The 23,366-nt window shown below is 36.0% G+C and overlaps 2 protein-coding genes across 5 annotated transcripts in view; one reads left to right on the top strand and one right to left on the bottom strand.

Annotated features, from left to right (window-relative positions):
• Window positions 1-23,366, top strand: part of LOC128855496 (protein RUFY3) — a 37,565-nt gene that overhangs the window by 2,140 nt on the left and 12,059 nt on the right. Inside the window, exons 2-7 of one of the 3 annotated variants that reach the window (XM_054090449.1) lie at window positions 14,773-14,951; window positions 15,024-15,278; window positions 15,341-15,582; window positions 15,773-15,918; window positions 16,002-16,285; window positions 20,513-22,640. In XM_054090449.1, coding sequence (XP_053946424.1) covers window positions 14,773-14,951; window positions 15,024-15,278; window positions 15,341-15,582; window positions 15,773-15,918; window positions 16,002-16,285; window positions 20,513-20,983 — 1,577 coding nt within the window. In that variant the 3' untranslated portion in view covers window positions 20,984-22,640. Of the gene's footprint in view, window positions 1-4,971; window positions 5,809-14,772; window positions 14,952-15,023; window positions 15,279-15,340; window positions 15,583-15,772; window positions 15,919-16,001; window positions 16,286-20,512; window positions 22,641-23,366 lie in introns of those variants that run through there. The other 2 variants (XM_054090450.1, XM_054090448.1) reach the window with 2 other exon arrangements.
• Window positions 11,876-14,534, bottom strand: LOC128855494 (uncharacterized). 2 transcript variants are annotated; one of them, XM_054090444.1, is made up of 4 exons: window positions 13,952-14,534; window positions 12,539-13,889; window positions 12,087-12,475; window positions 11,876-12,027 (listed from the first exon to the last, which is right to left on the bottom strand). In XM_054090444.1, the coding sequence occupies exons 1-4, from the start codon at window positions 14,354-14,356 to the stop codon at window positions 11,944-11,946; spliced, it is 2,229 nt and encodes a 742-aa protein (XP_053946419.1). In that variant the 5' UTR covers window positions 14,357-14,534; the 3' UTR covers window positions 11,876-11,943. The 2 variants fall into 2 exon arrangements, with proteins under 2 accessions (XP_053946419.1, XP_053946420.1); XM_054090445.1 differs by having other exon boundaries at window positions 11,937-12,027; window positions 12,092-12,475.

Genomic DNA, 23,366 nt, shown 5'->3' with positions numbered 1-23,366 from the left:
TAAACAGATGTTTGGCTTCTGTATAGACTAAAGCTGATCAGAGTAGGAAGGTGGGAATTTAAATCGGATGCAAATCATTCTTGTGATGTCTCCAAAAATACTATTACCTGGATACGCATATAAGGTCAATATAAAGAATATTGTGCGCTACCTATTGCCGCAATATTTCGTGTACGATATCCCGATATATTTGGGGTTGCAAAAATTATATTAATTCGGTAGTTTTTAAAGTTAGAGCAATGAAAATCTTGTGTTTACTTCTTGTTTTGCTTCGATCTATCTCAGCAGAAATTTGTAGTGTTTTTGTTGGGCAAAACTGGAACAGAAAAATGCTACTCTACCAGTCAACTCAGGACGAAGAAACTCAAATCAGCAGAAAGTGAAAGGAAGTACGATTCAGCTGAATGGCTTAAGCTGAGCTTTAGCAAACTCATATCGAAAACACTGATCAATATTTGACCGATGAAAAGGTTTTATCGATGAATACATTGTTTGATAAATTGGACAATGTGAAAAAAAATTTTCATACAAAAAACTGCATCACAGTACATTCGAGTATATTCTGAAGTAGAGCCATTATTCCAATACTGTAAAACTTTTGTATAAAAGATCTGAGTGAAAGTCTTGTCCAAGCGCACCAAACTTATTATACTATGAAAACATGCATGCAATTCTCTTACAAAAATCATATAAATCCAAGTTTCAAAATTTGTGTAAATATAAAAAACTCAACAAATTTCATCGAAATTTTTCACTCTAATAAAAATATTAGAAACATTTTGAGAATGCAGTTGTATATACCCCTAGTATATGTACAGTCTGTGTCAGAACAAAGGAACCGCGATTATTCATGAAGTATTAAAGTTATATATTTAAAATTGTTTACATGAAAGTATGTACAAAACTTCGAGTCGCAATTACTCAATAAGCTGTGTAGTCTCCATCGTTGTCGAGTATAGTCTGGCACCTTCTTCATGCTTTGATCCAGCTTTTCTGCCTTGCTCGTCCACAAACAGGACTAGATTCTGCGAATTTGACGCACGAGCTGCTTTAAATCATGGACTGGCCTTCCGGCAAGATGCCTTTTCATAGTTCCCCACACATTTTTAATGGGGTTGGCTTCTGGGGAATGGAAAGGTCAGTCCAATACTGTGACACCATTTTCTTGTTTTGTTGTTTCTCAATGTGTATTTCTGAGAGCAGTGGGTTTGATGATGTGGGATGGTAGGATATGTTCGCCTCCTTCAGCCGACGTTCGATGGTGTTGATACTCACATATATTCCCTTTTTAGCAAGAACTGATCGTGCTTGGCGTAGTCACAAAGAAGCGTCCCGCTTAAAAAGTTGGACGATCACTTTATCCTGCTTTTTTGTCGTCACTCACTTCAAGCCGCGCTCGGAATAATGGTGAACAATGTTTTCCGTCAATCCCTTGACGGTTTTCCAACGCGAGAACATCAGTGCGACAATTCCGCATGGTTTGATGCGCACACCAAGTATTGTAAAATTAGAGAAAATTATACTTTCTGCAAAATTACCAACGCATTCCAAATATGAGTCAAATCGGCCAATAAATACGCATTCTCGTTATAACTCGACACCAGTGCCATCTATCGGTACATTTCTTTCCGAAGTATTTCTATTTCTATTGTCAAAACATATTCCAAATATGAATATAATTGGCCTATAAATACGGGTTATAAGAGTAAATTAACTCAAGTGCCTGCTAGAATTAAAATTTGAGCGCCACTTAAACCATCTACGGACAACCCAACCCAAAACCACACTCAAAATTTTATCAAAATCGGCCTGTCTGATCGACCATTCACCCAGCCTTCTAAATTTAGTACACACCTGTATGCTACTCTTATCCTAAGTCAGGATGGTATTAAAAATATCAAAAAATCGAGCACTTATATTATTATGCCCACCTTTCTTGTATGGGTGATCTTCCGAAATTCAATTACCATGAAAGACAACGCGACAGAATTTTTTCGCAGAAAATTAGTTTTGTGAGAAATTTAAAAAGCGTTCGTTGTTTTTTCAAACTGGGTTCCGCATATGAAAAACGATTTAAAGCAGTGTTCCTATGTACGGACCCTTCTTTTCCTTGTTCACTCCTCTCGGGAGCATAGGGCCTCGACAAGACTCAGTCTTGCGTTGTTTCGTTAATCGGTTTTGATTTCTGACTGGGTAGGTGATTGCCGCCAGTCCTAAGTAGTGGGAATGCCCACCTGTCGTTGCTTAGCAACAACGCCTTCTTACTGCTTGGAGCGCCATCTGTGTCTCACATTTTTCTGGCAGAAGGATCGCACAGATGGTTGAGAACTTCGCTAAATTTCGTGTGTCGGATTCGAACCCACAACCTCTGGGATGGCAGGCTAGTACACTTACACTAAACTACCGAGGCCAGACCCTAAATGTCCGAAAATGTCAAGTGCATCTGCAACAAAATATTTGAAGAAGTCGAATGCGTTCATAAATAAATGGGTGCAATGGTTTGCCGAAGTGAGAAACGTTGACGACTTCCCCGGACGAAGCCAAAAAACAAATATCTTTTCAAAGTTAGATCAGAAGATCAGTTATTTGAGACAAAGCCGAGCTTACATTCGCCTGAAGATGAAGCGGTTTTAAGAAAAAGTGGTGCTAATGTATCCAAAGACACGATTCGAGGACGTTAACGTGTATATTCAAATTCTGGAGCTCATTGAAAAAGCCGCAGCTCGCATTATCACACATTGAAAAAAGACTTGCGTGGGTTAAGGTAACTTGAGAACGGAGCTGGGCATCGTAATATTCACGGATGAATATTTCTTTTGGGTGCAGATTTGCATACGTCGGTCCTGGTGCACTGCGGATAATCGACAACTTCCACGAACTGTTGAGCATCCAGTTAAGGTTCATATTTGGGGCTGCTTCTCCGAAAAAGGATTTGGCCGTTTATTTGTGTTTGAATGCAGTTTTGATGAACAAAATTTACCGAAAAATTACATTAACGTCAGCTACGAAGATTTTCGGGAGAAGCTGCAGGTGTGTAGAGTGGAAACAGCGAAATGGGATTGAAATTTTGGACTGGCCTTTACAGTCACCTTAGGGTTAGTACCCTATTGAAAATGTTTGGGCAATAGTTAAGCAAAAATTCTAAGGAAAATAAATATGGAGGCTTAAATAGGTATCAAGGCAAATTCGGCTGATTTGGAGCCGATTATCTCCACAGGTTGCGCAGAAATTGACACAAAGTATGACTACAAGATGTTAAGCCATTAAGCTAATGCCGTTGACTATACCTTTTTTTGAATATATTGCGTATAATAAGACCATAAAATGTAGTTTGTTTGAATCGAATTGGTCAAATAGTTTCCAAGTTATGGCGGTAACACTTTTATTAGACCGACTGTACTTACAGGTATTGGTAATCATCTTTTTACATAATATTCTTTTTCTTGCTTTTGCCACGTTTTACTTGGGGTAAGCTCTCCTAATTCGTAATCGCCAAATTTTAGGATTTTGGCCCGTCTCGGTGTTTAAATTCACACGCTTCATGTGGCTCTCGATCTACTTCGCTCATGTATGTTAGGGTCGTCTTGGTTTTCGCGGCGCTGTAACGATGTTTAGAACTTTGTCATATAGGATTCAGACTTCCTCTGAACATGACCATACCTGTCATAGACGGCTCTATTTTCATTACAAAATGTTAGCGGGTTGAATTATTCATTTAAAAAAAATTTTTTTTTCACGTTTAAATGTGTAAAACCTTGGAATACGTTGGATAAAATGGTTTTTCGTAGAAATAAATACCTTGGGTCGTATACGTAAATAAACTCAAGTTGTCTGCGAGATACTTCTGAATTGTTAAGGGTTAATACGAATAATCACCTACCGTGTCAGAAATTAAATAGATTAACGTAACAAACGCAAGAGAAATGTCTTGTCGATACCCTATGCTCCTATGCTCCTGAGAGGAGTGAACAAGGAAAAAAATACGACTAACAGACGAAATTAGGCAAAGGTCTTAATTCAAACCAACAGTCGATTTGGAGAGCCACATAAGAAGACAAATAAGAAATAGTAGCTCGGCCATTTTCTTCAATGAGTTGCCTAAAATCCTAAAACGTCCTTGTAACCGGAGAATAAAAAATAAGAATTTCAGTTTGTTTATAATTCTGAAGTCTTAAGTGCATTCGAAAAATGCCAAGAACCTTAAACCCCAGTCTGAAATTTCGTTTGCAATAGAAATTAACGATTATTGCTAAGCAGGATCGCAAAGCACTAAACAAATCAAAATATTGAGTGTCGGCATATAAAATGAGCAATAACAGATTTTTAACAACTGATTCACCACACAACCGAATGAATATGGAGGTATGAAGTGTTTTAGCCACCAACAACATTTTGGAGAAAAAATGCTAAGAACTGTCTCTACATGCGCCAAAGTGACAGCAATTGGTGGAAAATCAATAACGCAAACTTGAAAACATACAAGTTGCGAGCGAACAAACTCACCACCGGATACGTGCGACTTCAACCAGAGAGACATAAAGGACTCAACTCACACATTTACTATGCTTTTGAGTTGTGAGAAGTGAACGCTCAATGCAGACAGTCATCGGAGAAGTAGCCAGTCAGTCGCAAAATAGATACTATATTTTACGGTGAACCTTTTGACAAAGCACGACACAAAATTTGCATGGAAAAATAATAACTTTACAAATCGTCTAATTACTACTTGAGTGGTGAAGTGAAAATTGCAAGCTGATATAATAAGAAAAGTTGGTAAAAAATAGAAGTGCGTGCAGGCATTATTTGAAAAATAAATTTAGTTGAAGCACTTGACGGTGCATGCGTTGAAGGTAAATATGTGTGGAAGGGTGGGTGGAGAGTAGTGCTTCGATTTTTCACCAGAGTAGATAATTTTCGCTTACTGTGCTATAATAATGCGTTTTATTTTTTTTACATTTAAAGTGACTCGGGCGCATTGCAAAACTCCAACTACGTGACTAAGAGCATCAGTGGAACAAAGCTATTGATTCGTTTATCAGCAAATTGAACTTTGGGCTAACTGTTTCTATCCAAGCAGACAGACTTACAAACGTGTGGCCTTTCGTACAGCAATTAGTTTATGTGCATCCAATACACGTAACATGCGCTCCCTGGCCGACGAAACCAGGAAATTAACGTTGAACAACAATAACACCGTTGAACAACAAACCACTCAGACTACTACTACTACCACCACAAAGGTAGTGACACAGTCGAAAAACTCCAATAAGGCCTACAAAATGCAACAGCAAGTCAACGTTACGAACAGCGCCACATCAGGTGCCCTCCAAAAGCAGCATCAGCATCAGCATCAACAACAACAACAAAACAATAACTCTACGACAATTACTTTGCCAAAGGCGTCACATGCAAACACAAGCGAAGAAATAGCCGGCGGCGTGCAGGACACCATTTATCTTTGTAACTTTCGCGTATCCGTCGACGGCGATTGGCTGTGCCTGAAGGAGCTGCAAGATCTTGACATTGGTCAGCAACATAATGGCGGCACGGCCAACTCCACGGGCTATGGTGCACAGCGTGGCACACAGCTGGGCCAAAAAAACAAACGCTATTCGGGAATGTCGAATGGGCTGGATGATAATGGTATATTGACAGTCCGTAACTTGCTGGGCCGTCGTTTTAACGATGCGCCCGAACATGTGTACAACAGTTTGTCGTCGCACTTGCTTACCGCACGACATGCACATGCAGATAATGGCTTGATTGGTGTGTTTGGTGTTGGTGGTACTGGTGAATGGTCCAATCACCGTAGGTTGCTTTTTCAAATAATTTCCATTGCTATATTTTCGCACTTACACACACATATACATATGTAAATAATAGACTCATATTTTGATTTTTTTCTTCTTTGAATCTCATTTGAAATCGGTATTGTTTTTTTTATTTAGATACATATTTATAGTTTATTTTAAATTTTGCTTTAATAAGTTCAAGGACTCATCTACAAATACATGTATGTGTGTGAAGGATAGCAACCCTGTAGAAAAACACACTACCAGAACAATTTAAAATTCGCATTCCTTCTATTGGGTTGGTAACTAAGTAATTACGGATTTTTTTAGAAAATCACAGACAATTTTTTCATGGAACTAAGTAACTTTAACCTGTAATGTATTGCCCATTTTGATCAATGACCTTTTGCCATCTCTCAGGCAGCATCATAATCTCACGTTCATAAAACTTCTGGTTGTTATTAGCAAAAAACTGAATCAGCTACGATTTGACATCATCTTCATTATTGAAATTTTTACCATTCAAGGAGGTTTGTAAAGATCGAAACAAAAAGCTATCAGATGGTGCAAGGGCAGAACTATATGGAGGATGTGGCAAAACATCCCAACCAAGCTCCAATAATTTTTGCCGAGTAGCCAAAAATGTGTGTGGGGCTTTGCATTGCCATGATGGAATACTATACCTTTTCGATTTGTCAATTCGGGCCGCTTTTCTTCAACTGAATTGTTTAATTTCGTTAGTTGTTCAATGTAGACATCACAATTGATCGTTTGGTTGGGTGGTAAGAGTTGAATGTAGACAATTCCTTTGTAATCCCACCAAACTGATAACAAAACCTTCTTTTGATGAATATCAGCGTTTGATGTTGTTTGAGTTGGTTCACCTGGCCTACTCCACGATCTTTTCCGCTTGATATTGTTGTAATCAACCAATTTTTCATCGCCAGTTATCAGTCGATTTAAAAATGGATAATTTTCATTACGTTTCTTTACCAAATCGCAGCTGTTAATGCGTTGCGTAAAATGCGTTTCTTTCAGCGTTTCTGAGGAGCCCATGTATCGAGTTTTTGAACATAGCCAAGTTGTTTTAAGTGATTTTCAATGTTGTACTGTGACGATCAGAATTGATTAGTGCTTTGATTAGGGCGTCATCAACCTCAACTGGACGTCCAGAGCGTTTTTCATCTTTGAGTGAAAAATCACCAGAACGAAATTTGACAAACCTGTCAAAATTGGTTCTCCCGTTTTTTAAGGCTTCGCCACCATAAAGAGCACATAACCTTTTGTGAGCCTACGATGCGGTTTTCCCTTTGGGGAAATAAAAAAGCAACATATAATGAAAATTTTCCTTTTGATTTTCCATTTTTCAATGAACGCCAAACGAAAACTACGCTACCGATCAAAAAACTTTTTTTTTTACTGATTGACAGCTGAATTGCCAACTATCAAATAACAAAATGCGTTTTACATTTGTACTACGTCTGCAAACCTAAAAATTCAACTGAAGCCATCTATGACTGAAATCCGCAATTAGTTAGTTGCCAACCCAATATTTTTCGAGCAGTTTGTTGTGACACCTGTTATGGAAGATTGTTTTTGTTGTATGAGGATTTTGCGAAGTGTTGTCGTATCGAGCTCATGTAGTCGTAGGCCAGGGAAGTGCCACGAAAAATCTATACATATACCCTTTCTAAAAGCCATTGTAAGAGTGATCACTGGAAATTTGTAAATTTATCAGAGTCGGGCAAAATATTTTTCTTACCTAGTAAACTTTTAATATTAGTTGGGGAAAAAGAAATCCATTATTTTTGCGTACAAATTTTTGTGCGAATCTTTAGCTTCTGAGCGATGCTAAGATTACTAACCAGGGTTTGCATTAACTACTTCGCAGCAGCAAATATTGACAATGGTAATGGTTGTTCGGCTTAGGCTAAGGCCTTTATGCACTGCGACCAGATTTAACTATTGTGCACCCCGAATTACTTAATTATAATTGTTTAGTATACCAGCTCCTGAGGAGGGCGGAATTGTAGGTCTTTATTTTTGAAAACACTTCTTACTTTAACCTTTTCGCCTTACAAATCTTATTCAAGTTGACGAAGAGATCAAAAAACGTAGGTCTATAATAAGTTTTTTTGGTTAAATATTAAAAAGGGATTTCGATATGATCAATAATTTTTGCAATTTGAAATAAGGAACACTTAAATTGTTGTGTCATATGAGCTCGTTGCACTTTCTCCAATTTTTTTATACTCTTCAACTGATGCAATTTCTTGATTCTGTATTAAAATTAACGTTGGGTTCATCGCTAATCTCTTCTTACCACCGAATGAAGATTTTTTATTCGTCTCTGCTGTGTGGTAATGAATCGATCATGGTTACGAAATCCTTCACAGTTACGAAAATGTCCAGAAACTCGTTCGGCTAGTGATTTGAACAACGCCAGATACTGCTTTGAAGTTGTTAGACGATGATGTTTCTTGTCATTTATGTAGGCACTTATCTTGTGGATAGCCTTCTCATATCTAAAACTATATAGGAAACTGATATCACTGATCCATACGATAAGTCCTTTCAAGTTTGCGCACCTTCACTTGCCGCTCATTTAATATAAAAGCGTGAATTTAACGATTATTTTTGTTGTCATGACCTCAGTAAGGTAGCCAAAATGTTCGGCGGAGCTTCTGCTGGGATAATCTCACCGAAAGTGAGTACATTAGTGGATGGATGGTTCTCATTGATGGTGAAGGTCCTCCATAATCAGCATCGTTTCCTTTATCTTCCATTGGAACATAGATCCTCCTCCATAAAGCTAAACAAGATTTTTTTTTGACGTTCATAACGCTTGTTTCGCACAGAGTTTAATGAGCTCACGAAATTCACTTTTTTTATTTTTACAAAAAAGCTTTTAGGATTCAATATAAAATGGTGTGCTCTATTTAAATTTCGGCTTTGAGCCTAACTTATTGAAAATAATTGGTTTTGAGCCTAACTTATTGAAATACATCTTTTTTGGGTGTTTGGCCGAGCTCCTCCTCCTATTTGTGGCGTGTGTCTCGATGTTGTTCTACAAATGGAGGGTCCTACAGTTTTAGGCCAACACCGAACGGCAGATATTTTTTATGAAGATTATTTCATAGCATAAATACACTTGGAGGGTTGCCATTGCCTGTCGAGGGGCGGCCGCTATTAGAAAAAACTTGTTGGTGTTTTATGTACGGCAACTCAAACCTATGCATTGACCACCCCTATGCCTAACGCACCAATTAATACGGCTACGGCGGCCGTCGTAGGAATAGGTAAAGATAAATCTCAAAATTAGTCATTCCTATCGGAAGATTTGTAATTTTTGCAAATGGCGTCGTAGCTTCATCATATTTGACACCGATTTTCACGGAAAAGCCTAAAGAAGTGCAAATTTTGGCATACAATCAATTAATTATATTTCATATTTCTCGAATTTAATCACTTTCGAATTCAACTTCTTATTAACTGCTTTTTCCGCGCAACTCTGTCAAAAAAGTACCAGGAATAGGTTAATAAAGCACCAAATATTTTTTATTCATTAATAATATTGTATCACCTTCAAAGTAGGTCACTTATATACACGAATAATCCGATCATCAAAATATTTTTCAAATCTGCTTGCTGGAACTGACTTCAGTTCCCGCACGAATTCTCTTTCATATCTTCTATCGCCTGAAAACTGAGACCTGAAAGTGTAATTTAAGTTTTTAAAAAATCAGCAGTAAATAATATTTTTCATTAGGTCTGGTGACTTTTCCTAGAATTTTTTTAGTCCATTTAAATCAATTTCCGTTACTTTTTTAACAGAATGTATTTACTTTTGTTTCGCATATTTTGTTTGTGACCCACTTTGTATGTATTTTTTTCACAGCTTCTTAATAGTTCATTAAAAATCATATTCATTCACTTCACGCGAAAATCAAAACATTTGTAGACTGGCCCATTTTTTCAGAAATAACACCATTTTTAAACTAAAAATTTGTTCAACTCGTTGTTCAGATTTTCTTTGTAGGTGTGTTTATTAATGTCTGTACATATGTGTGGGTATGAACCATATGATGTCTATATGTACCTTGATGTTTCAATTGCGTGAGGCTGATGTCATTCTACGTAAGCTTGCCGTTTGTAGATTATTTAGCAGAGCGACAGGTGTATAAGTTAATAGTTGATTTGTTTATGCATCCATTTAACATAACTTATCTCGTTTCTAGAGTGCATTCAATGTTCCAAAGTAGCAAAAGTGCTCTCTTGAAAGCATTCATTGAAATGTGATTATCTATTGTTGAGTGTTGAAAAAGTACTTGCGATGAAGTGGCCAATAAAAACTCAAGTTTGTACTGTGGCAAGGACATCACAAACGTCAATGTTTAGACAATCCAATTGGATATTATTGTTAAAAGCAATGTTGTCTTTTAAGTCTTCAATCATAACTGATTTATCTGTGTTGACGCATGACCTTAGAGGAGGACGTCAAAAGTGTATCTTAATAATATGATCATTTCACTCACTGTACGGCATGTTGCACCTTTTTAGTGAAACCATTTAGCACATTGACGCTGGGTATTAATGTGTGAACCGAAAAAGTTGCGATTCATTCACCTGATGCTCGCACCAATATCGGTAACATTGGCTCAATAATCTGTATTGTACACTTTTTCGGGATGTACAGTAGGCTCACGTACAAGGATTGACTTTTATATTTTGTGCTCAATAATGAAAATATAGTAAAATAGTAACGAAATTGGCTTTATTGTTTTTAAACATATTTTCCTTGGAAGTCAATACACTTCTACATTCACTTGAACCAATTTTCAAAGCACTTTCGCCTCTAAGAATTGGACACCTGGAAAACTAGCTGTTCAAAGGATTCAACAGCTTCTTCAGGAATGGAAAAACATAAACCTCGGATTTTATTTTTGATGTTCGATAACAAAAATCAGTCATTTTTAGGGCTGTAAGGTGGGTGGACCATTAATCCGAACTTTTGAGTGCTCAAAAACGCGCTTGTGTGAGCCGATACGTGAGAGCTCGCATTGTTTTAATGAAGGATAATTCGTCTTCAGCGGTTGGTTTTCCTTAATTCTGCGGCAAACAAATGATTGCGTACCACTAAGAATGAAATACTAAAATTCACTAGTGGTACAGTTGCGACAGATTTTACCAAAAACAGGCTTTGAGGTGCTTCTTCCGCTAACACATTTTGTTTGATTAAGCTCGTCTTGTAACACTCATATTGTCGATTGATGATTTGTTTCCGGCACATATGCATAAATCCAAGATTCGTAACCTGTTATGATATCATGAACGTGCTTTGAACCACTGCGACTGAATTTCTTCAACATTTTTTCACACAAGTCAACGCGAGTCCTTTTTTAGACAGTTGCAAAATTATGCGGTAACCAACGAGAACAAATCTTCTTAACGCACAAATGTTCACGCAATATTGAAAGTATGCTGGTGCCATTAATGCCCAAGGATGCCTCTATCTTGTGATATTTGCAATTGTAGTATCGATTGCCTTTGGCACTATAACCGTTTTTGGACGGCCTTCACGGCCCGGACGAATTTCATCGCAGTCGAATGCACTTCTGTCTCGATAATCCACGTTGAAAATCGTAATATATCATCGCACGAAAATGTTCACGAGTTAAGTCCATCTTTTGTTCGAGATGAATTTTTGAACTCACTGAAAAAAGAACAAGGAAGGCTCGTAAGTGAAAACGTTCTATGTAAGTTTATGGTACAAAATACCAAACTTTTCTATAAAAATACCGAATTGCAGCTCATCACACGTAGTGTTTCAAAGGCGGAAATATAAAAAGCAACTCTCGTAATAAATAAGGCAGGCATTTTCAAAAACGCGCATTAACTCAGATATCCCCTGCCGAAAGCTCTGCATGTTCTACTTAATTTAATTTATCGATTCCCCGTTCAACTTTGCCACTTCATATTTACCATTCTATCCTTCGCATATCTTGGCTACACGCAATAACCCCATTTTATTTCGTAAAAAATAATTTAATAAATAAAAGCAAAAATAGATACAGTTACTTAAATTTGCGAAAGTCATGCAATAAATCTTTAGAAAAATAAAAGCTCATTTGGTGTAAAGTCATGTTGAATTTTATGTATCGTACATGGTTTCCCAACTACGTGAGCCTTTCGAGTGATCCCTCGAAACCGTACGTTTGCAGCGCACTATTTCATTCTGTAACCAAAAAATATATATTTAATATGGGCTTATTCGAAAAAGATACCTTCCTATACACTACTCTTCTTATTATCAGTTGGGACAGTTCGTTGAATACCCAAACGCCTGGTGCTATCCGAACCGGACGAAGTTTTATGCTCTGCTCCACCGCCCATTCTGCTTTTCAGAGGCGATTTGGATTTGGCAGGAGCTGACTTAGATTTCGTTGGGGACGGTGATGCTGCTTTTTTCTTCTTTTTCTCATCTATCGTAACCACTTTCTGTTTGCCTTTTTTCGCCTTCTGGCGTACTTTACTTTCGGGCTCGGACGAGGAGTAGTAATCGAGTGATGTCGTTTCGATAATGGGCGCACTTTCCGATTCCTTAGTGGCACGCTTAGAGCAAGGAATGCATTTAGCAGCGGGTTGGCAGGCCAGTGACGACGTTGAAGTGGACGTGCGACGGTCTGGAAAGTTGAAATGATTAATTAGAGCTGTTTTATTTTACTTTTTACGTTTGTGGGAACTACGTGGTTGTGTCGCAATGACCGATTTGGTATCAGGTTTGATAACAATCTCCTCATCGTGTGGTTTCTTTCTGCAAATCAAATAATTACACCATGCAGGACATTTGCGTTTTTTCTTTGGTGGTTTTTGTTTGGGCTCTTTCTTCGTTTTTCGCTTACGATATCTCATTAGCATAGCGATAAGCAAAATGATCAACAATACGAGCAATATCAGTCCAATAATACAACACAGGTATTTCAGATAATGTTTCTGTTGTTCTGAAGATAATTTCATTAGCGACCCAGCTTCACCATGTTCATGTTTTCCACCCTTCGTTTTACACTTTGGTTTTTTTGGTTTCGCTTGCTGGTCTTGCTGGTTTTTTTGAGTTTTTGGTTTTTCGCATATTTTTCTACTTTGCAGCTGTCTATTGGGATTATTGCTATTGTCGTTGGTATTTCTCTCAAACCAACGTTTTCCATTAATCAACGTTTGCCTGGCTTTTTCTTGCATCTTATATTCCAATGCCTTTCGTGCAAGTTCTATGTCGGAAAACCCATCGTCGTTTCTACTTTCCTCACGTACAAGTTCTTCCATGTGGTCGTCACTTTCAATATCCGTTGCTTTTCTGCCTCTTCTTAATTTCTCAGCAATCCTAAGTACTCCGCCAAGACCAGGGTAGAATTCTTCGTCGGACAAATGTGGTTTTATATTCTCATTGATCCAAGCTATGAGCTTCGAATTGAAAGTATCCTGAGGCATTGACTGTGATTGGTAGCAACGTGCGACCGTTTCGTAAAATCGTATGATTACGTAAGAAGATTTCATTGATCTGAGATCATAGTTGCGTCGTTTTCTAAATGGCAGCCATATATTACTTAAACCATTTTCAATACAATCTGCTTCTAATTTTGGCAACGCCACCAGCATAACATTTTCGTCGCCGTCATTGCTTGGCAACATTTCAAGACGTGCGCAACTAGTTGCACCACTACCACCCGCATTGCCGTCGCCACCGCAGTCCGAGCCCCGTAGAGGATCCACATGAATGTTCTCCAATTCTTCAAGTAAAATGGGCATTTTCCAGCCATTACCGTTCGTGTTCAGAAAGGACTTGCATTGTTGATACAAATCTACAACACTGCTGACCACCTTCAGACTTGCTTTGCCACCGTAAAAAGAGTACTTGGCTACTGGTAGCAAATATGAACGCAAGTAACCGCCGAGCATATCGTAATACGCCCTGTCAAGCACCCTTCTCGTAGATTCGGGCAGTTTTTGTATCAGCTCATTGCCGTTATAAAAGTAATTCAGTAACATATTTATCATTTCATCATTAAGCAGGCACTTCGGCAGATCTTTTGGCACAAGATACTAAAATGATAAAGAAATTTGAATGCTGCCTTCAAACATTTACTTTTAATGAACAAACTTGCCTCGAAATCCTTGCGTGCGGACAACAAATTCAAATCTTCCGGTGAAAAACATTTTTTACGTACACTGGAAAAAAGATTCGAACCGACAAAATCATCCAACTCCGTTTCCGCTTGTTTCTCATCTTCGATTTTACGTGAACTTTTGAACTTTCTCGTTGGATTTGCGCCAAGGTCGGACGCAAGTGAAGTTAGTGTGTAGGTATTGTCGTCGTTTAACGGGTTTTGATCGTTAAGCACGTGAAAATTCATGATGCCCTGATTGAATTCGGAGTTAAGATCGGCAGCCAGCTTTAGACCATTCGCAAACTGACTGGGTTGCTCGATAGTACTCAAGTCGAAGTCGTAAACCGGGCAACCGCCTGGGCAAAGCAACGTCAACAGCACTAGAGATACACATATTTTCATTGTTTCATGTGAAATAATCTTTTTTCTAAATTATACTTTCTTGCTGATTGACGCTGGCTACAAAGTCAAAGCTCATGCGATCAATCAAATTGCTTTTACTATAAATTTCTTCTTAATGCTTCTTAAAGTTTTCAGTTAATTATGCTTTTCGAATTTGAATGGTTTGAGTTGCAAGCAAACTTTATATGTATGCGCGTGGTAATCCGCTATATGACCTTTAATATACTAGTAAGTGTGGATGTGGTTGTAGTTGCATATGTATGCAGCATAGATGAATATATTATATAAGTATGTACAGTTTTGAATGCAGCTCTCGACGACGCTGATTACATAAGTACATTTAGCATCCAAATCTTCTGAATCGGCCTTGGCTTTGCAGTGAATAATATTGCATGTTTGTCGGTGTGTACTTTTAGCTCGCGATCCAGCCGAAATTGAACGCAGTAATTTGGTAAATATTTGTAAGCTCGTGGTGAAGGAGTTATTGGAGCAATCGTTGCGTTTCGGACGTATGTTGGACTCTGACCATCTACCGCTGCAGCACTTCTTCATTGTAATAGAGCACGTGTTAGGTCATGGTTTGCGTCCAAAGAAGGTGTGTAAAGATGATTCGCCGTTGGAATGAGTGTTCCTATTCGTACTACATATTTCTAACCAATTTTTCTAGGGTCTTCTGGGGCCACGCAAAGAATTATGGGACCTGCTTCAAAGTGTAGAAAACTATTGTCCTGAATCACAGGACATAACAGCGAGTGTGCGAGATCTTCCCACGGTGCGTACACATATAGGACGCGCACGAGCTTGGTTGCGCATAGCTTTGATGCAAAAGAAATTAGCTGATTATCTGCAAGCGCTTATCGAGCATCGAGATGATTCGCTCTACGAATACTATGAGTCACATGCGCTGATGATGAGCGATGAGGTGGGATAAAAGCAGTGTCTTAAAAATGCGTAGTTGATGTTATTTTGCGTCTCTTATCGTAGATTGTGGTCATTATGGGAATCTTAGTGGGTCTAAATGTGATTGATTGTAATTTGTGCGTGAAGGAGGAAGATTTGGACTCACAGCAGGGTGTTATTGATTTTTCGCTTTACCTGCGTTCGAGTTCGCGTAGTACCGATAATGATGAGGAGATCAATCAGTCACTGGAGGCGAACGGTCAAGGCAATATGATTGCGGTTTTGGACCAGAAAAACTACATTGAAGAGCTCAATCGGCATCTAAAGTACGTAAATTGCAATCAAGTCATGAGCAACATATTGGCTGGCGCTTTTCACCAAAGCTTGTTAAATATCTAAAGCAAAGTCGGTGAAAATTGGGGCATTCGAAATGTCTTGCAAACAATTAGCCAGATGTTGCAGAATTGTGTATCGTGTGATTTTTAAACGAAATTTTAAATCGATATTTGTCTTTAGTGCCACTGTAGGTAATCTGCAAGCTAAAGTCGAAACTCTGACCACTACAAATGCGTTAATGAAGGAGGATCTTGCGATCGCGCGTAACAGCCTATTGGCCCTGCAAGCCGAGAACCAGGCGCTTCGTCAAAGTGCGACCAGTTCTAGTATGTATAGAACTATGTTACTTGCCATACGTTCCCTTGCTGCACTTGGAAACTTGATAAATCTAAATATTTATTTTATACAGAAGATGTTCCTATATCCAATGTCGAGGCCAGTCCAAACAAATCGACGGATAGAGCGAATAAAGCCACGATTGAGTCGCTAACAGCCGAATTGAGTGAAGAGAAAAAGAAAAATTTAGAGCTAGACAAGGAATTGAAACTACAAATATCACTCAAAGCTGAATCTGATATGGCAATGAAATTGCTTGAGAAGGATATACACGAAAAGCAGGATACGATCGTATCGCTGCGTCGACAATTGGACGATATCAAACAAATTAATTTGGAAATGTATCGTAAATTACAGGTGGGTATGAACGAGACAGGTGAAAACCGACAAAGATAGCACGGTTTTGCGAAGTGTTTTGAGGTGACCAGACAACAGTTGCCCACTCAATTACTAAAAATACAATACAATAAAAACTAAAAACAACGTAGTAATAAATAATAATAAAAATGTAATAGAAACTAAAAATAAAATAATAATAAAAATGTAATAGAAACTAAAAATACAATAATAATAAAATATATAATATATATAAAATAAATAAAAAAATACATTAAGTGAAATGAAGTAAAATAAAATTATGTCAAATAAAATAATAAAAAATGAAGTGTGATAAAATATAATAAAACGAAATAAAATGAAAAATTAAAATAAATTTTTTAAATATATAAACTAAATTTTAATTTTTAAATATATAAACTATTCATAAAATAAAATAAAATTGTATTAAGTTAATTTAATTGTTTTTAATACATATATATTTAAAAATTAAATTAACTCAAAATGAATTCAAACAAAATAATTTAAATAAATGGAAAATTTTGTAAGTACAGTATACCCTCGGTTAACGAACACAGTTCGTTCTAGAATCTTCTACGTTATGCGAAACGTTCGCGAGGCAAAACCATAATTCCCATATAAATAAGTGTAAAATAAAATAGTGCGTCCCGGGCCACCAAAATATTTCAATTTTAATCTCACTGACAGTTTTGACTACTTTTTTATTTATTTTTGAGTATTTTGTTGAATATTTTTTGTATAAAAATGTGGTTTCTATTGTCTAACAAAACCCATATAAATCCAATTTTTAAATTTCATACAAAAATTAGAAAACTTCCATAAATGTGTCATGCCAATTCCACGGTTTTTAGTTAAAATTTTTGAAACATTTTTTGGTATGCAGTTGTTATAACTTTAACATACAATTTTAGTATAAAAAGTACAAGCTTAAAATGGCTAAACATCCCTTTGATACTATACATTTTTTTCCTTGTCTGCGTTGCGCATTTTCTATATAAAAAAAAAATTCGTGTATTTATAAAAAAATTTACCAAATAGTTTTTTTTAATGAACCTAACTTTTTAATCGCTTAAAATTTGCACTTTACTATAGCAAAAGGAATATATATGCTGAAAATTTGTTGAATTTTTAGCCCATGCAAGCTATTTTTCTAAATTTTGATGTATAATGAATGAACAATATTAAAAAAAAAAAACAAATTTTTGTAAAAATAAAATTAAAAACGAAAATCCAGATTCAATCAAAGGTGGTAGACGCCACATGGACGTTTGTACAGGATGAAACAAGATGAATTCATTTTGTATTTCTTACTTTTCCAGTACTTTGCCGTGACAATCAAACGTACAAAACATTGTTGGTGCCACCAATTTTAATGGATGCGCCTTGGATTCGGCAATACAAGTTTTTGTTTGACAACTGATTTTGGATGCTACTCAATCCATTGATGCAATTTCGAAGTAAGGGTAAAAAGGGGCATACGTTTATCTTCTTTCTGGAAAGGTAGTCAAAAATTGAAAAAAGTCGATTTAAATCATAGAAGAGTTTTATGTTATTTTATGAATCAATCAACAGGTCTAGCTAGCTGTAGATATTGCTGTTGGAGGTCTCATAATGGTACAACAACGGCGCTTTAGTGCTACTTGGGGAGTGCCACAGTGGCACTTAAATCATTTCATCTACCTATCTTATGAATGGTACTTAATTATTTATATTTTTAACTTAACCATTCCGGTGCATGTGTCCATACATATTGACAATGCAATTAATTGTCACCTATTTTAACAATTTCTACAACTTTCGGTACGTTTCGCAAAAGCTTTGATCTTAAAAACTACAAGTTTCCCACAAAAAATATATTTCTTCCCATTCTCAGAAGACCTATGTTAATCCATGTACGAATTTTGGTTATTACCTGTGCCTTTCGTCCCAAGCCCAATGAATTATTTTGGTAGAGTCTCCAACTTTTTAATCTGCCCCTCAGAAAGTATTTGACTGACGTTGGATTTAAATGTATCCAGTTTCACAAGTCGTTACTTAAGATAGGCCAATTCCTTTTCCAAGTGAAACACACAACAAACAGTGCATGATTTTAAAATCAAAATTCGCTTAAATAATACTACACTTTTTAAATAAAAAGGATTTGATCTGTTTGCGTAGAAGCGTAAACCGAAGGATGTTTCGTCTCGGGCTCATTCCTGCAATGCAAAATTTCGATGGGCATCGGAAGAGCATCACTAGTAAACTTCGCCCTCTTCCGATCTGGCTTGATCTCAAAATTCGTTACTCACAAACTTTTTCGCCTGTTTTTAATGAAGTGGTGCACGAATTTACCCATTCTTTTCTTCGCATTTTATCTTTTTGGACATGTACAAACTCAACATCCATTTTTGGCCTTTGAGTAATTTTTCTTTAGAATTTGCGCTGAAATTAAAATCAGCTTTTCCAAGAGGCATCTTACGTCACCTTTAGTTATTGAATCAGGAACGTAGATCATCGTGCACTCAATTATGCTCGCCATTGTATGTATGTATATGGAAATAAAAATAAAAAAACACCACACCTACATTTTATTAAAAAAATATATTTTTGACTTTTTTTCCGTGAAGAGTTTATGTTGTTGCCTCTGTCTAAAATTTGTAGTATTAAATTTGAAAAATTTAGTTGCTTCCTGGCGCTATATAATGAATTTAGAGAAATTTTGGGTTAATTATTTTTAGTTGATAAATTACCTCTATAGAAATTGGAAAGACATTCATATTGCAGATATTCACATTCAATTTGCGATGAACAAATCTTTTTGCGCGTTTAGCCACTAGCCACTCTGTTTTTTATCCCTTTTGTATCACCTCTTAAATCCGCGATGCACTCAAAATATCTTCGGAAAGACTTTTACTATTTGTTCTAATGAAAAATAATGTTACAGCATTGCCAGAATTATTTATTTTCCCCAAACTTTAACAAAAAAAAACAAATTATTATGGATTATTCCGTTCGTAGGGATAGAGAGAGTTTTTGTTCGCGCATTATTCCGTCGAGGGTTAATGCAAGATACCACTGACTCCTATGCTTCCAGCATTTCTCTAATTACACTCGACGGTTTTTGTCTTTCTGTTGCTTCCTCGTACTATAAAGTCTTCACATCTTTTTGCTGTAAATCACATTGCAAAACCATAAGCTCTTCGGTAGCCAGCTCCTCGCTGAGCTTTGATATAATCTCATCATTGTTATCGCTCTCAGTACTTCCTCTTTTTTGTTAGTTGTTATAGGAAACTTCGTTAATTAAGCGAAACATTTTTTTTTCTAATATAATTTTGTTCGTTATGGGAAATATTCGTTAAGCGTGGCGTTCGTTAATCGAGAGTACAACTGTACATACATTAAATTTGGTGAAATAAAAAATAAAATTAAATCATGTTTAATAAGATTTTACTCTATCAAATGAACTACTAAAAATGTTTTTTTTTCCGAAATCCTGTATTAAATAATTGATTTTGTAATTTTAATGTGGTACTCCGCTCTCTGTATATTCACACTATCAAAAAGTGTTTTTACCGGCCCTCAGCATAGGTATATCCCCCCTATAACGCCGTACTTTTACAATGCGGTAATCTTCTCATATAACGCTGTATTTGCCACATATTTCTGTTCTGTGAATTATTTGTAGAGTTCACAAATAAATTTACATTGCGTTCCTAGTTTTTGAAGTGTAAGCGTATTGATTATACAATAAATGAAATGAAATGAATTATACATACATATGTATGGTAAAGATATCTTATTTTTATAAGTATTTATTTTAAATAAAATATTTAATTCTCACCCATGACAGGTGAAAAGGTAACAAGACCTAAGTTAAAAAGAAATTGTTTTTCTCCACAAGAAAAATTGATATTTTGGATCAGTTATACGAGAATACTGCTAAAATCCGAAACTAATCCAACGTGTTATAGGGGGGACTACTTTTTTTGTTATGACCTTTCATTTCATTTAATTTTAAGTAATATTGTCATTTTAGTTGAAACTACTCGAGTGGCAACTTTTATCTGTTCACCATATATTGAAACTTAATACCTAATAATTTATTGCTTTTTTTTGAATATATTTATTTTTAATGTAATTATAAGTTATGCTGAAAAATACCTACAGCTATTGCTGCGAGCGTCTTTTACCTTATGTATGTACATATATAAATTCTTTAAATCTTGCAAAAAATTTGTACCAAATCAGGAATGTGAAGACGAACTAACCCAAAAGGGTGAAATGGTGTCACGACTACAAACCAAAGCTTCGCAAATTGGCAATATTTTGCAGTCATTAGAGAAAAAATATGAAAATAAGTTAGAGCAACAACAACAGCTAGCTGGCCATACAGGTGGAGGAGGAGACAAATCGCCCAGTACACGACGTCAACAAAATTTACAAAAATTTGAAGCACTCACCAAAAAACACCGCCAGGACATCGGACCACCAGTAAAGCGTTTACATTTAAAAGTCGACGCCATACCGCCTTTCAATCCTAACAATTATCGCAAATCACCATCGGCATCCGTGGCACCCGAAAAATTAGAGACTGATGGTGAACTTAAAACACCAACTTCAGCGAAATCATTCACCGAAGTGGGCAAATCGTATCCGGATAAACCGATGGACACCTGCAAAAGTGATTACATGCTCTCACAAGAGCAAATGCAAAATTAAAACGATTGCATTCAATTAATTGCATTAATTACAATTTGAATTTAAGCATTTATTTTAGTTTTCGTATGCATTTCGAATTCGAAATTCAAAACATACCTACATACATAGTTCAATGCTTTCTTATCGATTTGAATGTCAGTAATGCATACATACATACATACACATAGCTGCCGCAAAGCCTTGAAGCCCCAGAACAAATTCTGTCTAAAACAAAGCTTTGCTAATGGAAATGAAAAGCTAAATTTTTAACATATTTCACTTGGATAATAAACAGAAACAACAACACTAATGTATGTACGTGCTATATGCAGAAATTCTCTTTTCCAATTTATATATGTATGTATATGTAGCTGTGAACAGTAATTACTAATATTCATATATAAAAGTACTAAAGGCCTTTTTACTATCTAGGAGGTGTTAAAAAGCGAAATTAAAAACCTACAACAATAATAATATATACATATAAATATACATATATATATGTAGAATGTATAGAATATATATATATATAATAGGGGTGTAAGTACATACAAACAAACATTCATACATATATTATTGTTGAAAATATGGATGTTGAAGTAATGCAAATGAATCTGAAGGCGGCGACTCATTTGAATATTTGCGGTCTAGTCAAAAGTACAATAAAAAGTACATAAATAAAATACCTGCGCATAGACAAACCGAAAAGTTACTTATAGACAAAATCAATCAGAAGAAAGTTGGAATCATATACTTTACTTATACATACAAACATACATAGTTGCATACATACATACATACATATAATATTAGCATTTAGAGAAAGCTGTAGCCAGTGAATTTAAGCTTTTTTTCAAATCCAATCGGTTTTAGTTAAATTTTGCTTGAAAGTTTACGAGCAAAAGCATGTACACTTGTGCTCACATATTTAAGTCAGTGTGTTTTTTTACAATATTCAAAATCTATTTCGTGCTAATGGTAGCGGCAGGCTAATCACCTACCCTGCCATTAAACAAAATAGATTAACGAAACCAACGCAAGACCGAGTCTTGTCGAGGACCTATGCTCCCGAGTGGAGTGAACAAGGAAAAAAAAATCGTGCTAATTTTTAATGAACATTTTTTATAGTTCATTGTACAACAGTGAACTTCAAAGTTCATAAAGCTCCAAACTTTGTACAAAATTCACAAAAGTTTAACGAATTTCAAAAAATTGTCATAAAAATTTTAAAATTTGTAATCAATGTAATCTTTAGCAAACTTTTGGATATGCAAATTAGTGCATCGAAGTGGAAGTTTGAAGCCGCTCAAAACTCGCGTTGAACTTTGACATTTTTTTTCCAGATAAAATACTTTCGAACGTGCGCTTTTTTCAACTCTTAACAGTATGAAAATAGGTACATTAGGGTGACCGCTATTTCCGAAATTGTTGATATTATTCGGTACAACCTCTAGAAATATTAAGTTACCCAAAAAACATACTGAATATGAAATACAGTAGAAACTTGATTCTTGCAAGTGCTGAGGTTTTTTTCCATATAAATTTAAATAGTGATTTTTTTACTGATAGCAATCCATGTTGATTTGATTTTATTGTATTAATTAAATACCCTTTAAAGCGATAAGCTTCATTTGAAATTAAAGAAATTTTCGATTTCGGTTTGTTTTGCACACACTCGCTTGTACCACCCTGTTTCTGAGCCTCTGCAGCGTCACAACATCGTTAAAGCAAGCATTGTTTTGCTCTGCCCAATCGAAGCATTATTGGATGCTTTTTCAAACAGTTTTTGAAACAATGACTGAATTGATGTTGCAATAAGAATCCATTTTTCAGCCATACATTTTGGAGGAAAACACATTTTCGATATTTGGCCGCCGTAGCTTTTTAACTCGCCTTCTTTGGAATGAAGCAAGAAGTGCTTTTACGGAAGATTTTGCGTACGAAGCAACTCTTTTAACCGTTTATTTAAGCAATTTTTGACAGAAACCTTAAATATTCTGTAAAAGCATTCTTCAAATAAAGCTAATGTCTTCCAAGCACTTTAATTTTCTTTGTAGACAATAGCGGATTCGATTTTTTAACCTAATCTCATGTCGTTCCATTTGTCACCTTAATCCCATGTCGATGGGTCGACGCTTATTCCTACTATATAACGCCAACAGAATATTAAAAAGTATTCAAAAGGTATCTTCATAGCTTTAGCTAAACACATCCGAAGAGATTTTTCCAATTTTTTTATTTTAATAATATAATATTTTATCATAAACAAATGGTATGAAACATGCACCGTGCAGTAGTTTCATAAAAAGCGGCCATTGACTTGGAATTAGGGTTACTTCAATTTACATTTCTTAATAACCATTATTTTTCCTTTATGATTTCTAGCAGCATTTGTACAAGCACC

Source organism: Anastrepha ludens, chromosome 2 (assembly GCF_028408465.1).
Source record: "Anastrepha ludens isolate Willacy chromosome 2, idAnaLude1.1, whole genome shotgun sequence".
NCBI lineage: Eukaryota > Metazoa > Arthropoda > Insecta > Diptera > Tephritidae > Anastrepha > Anastrepha ludens.
This window is presented reverse-complemented; position numbering and strand designations above follow the sequence as displayed.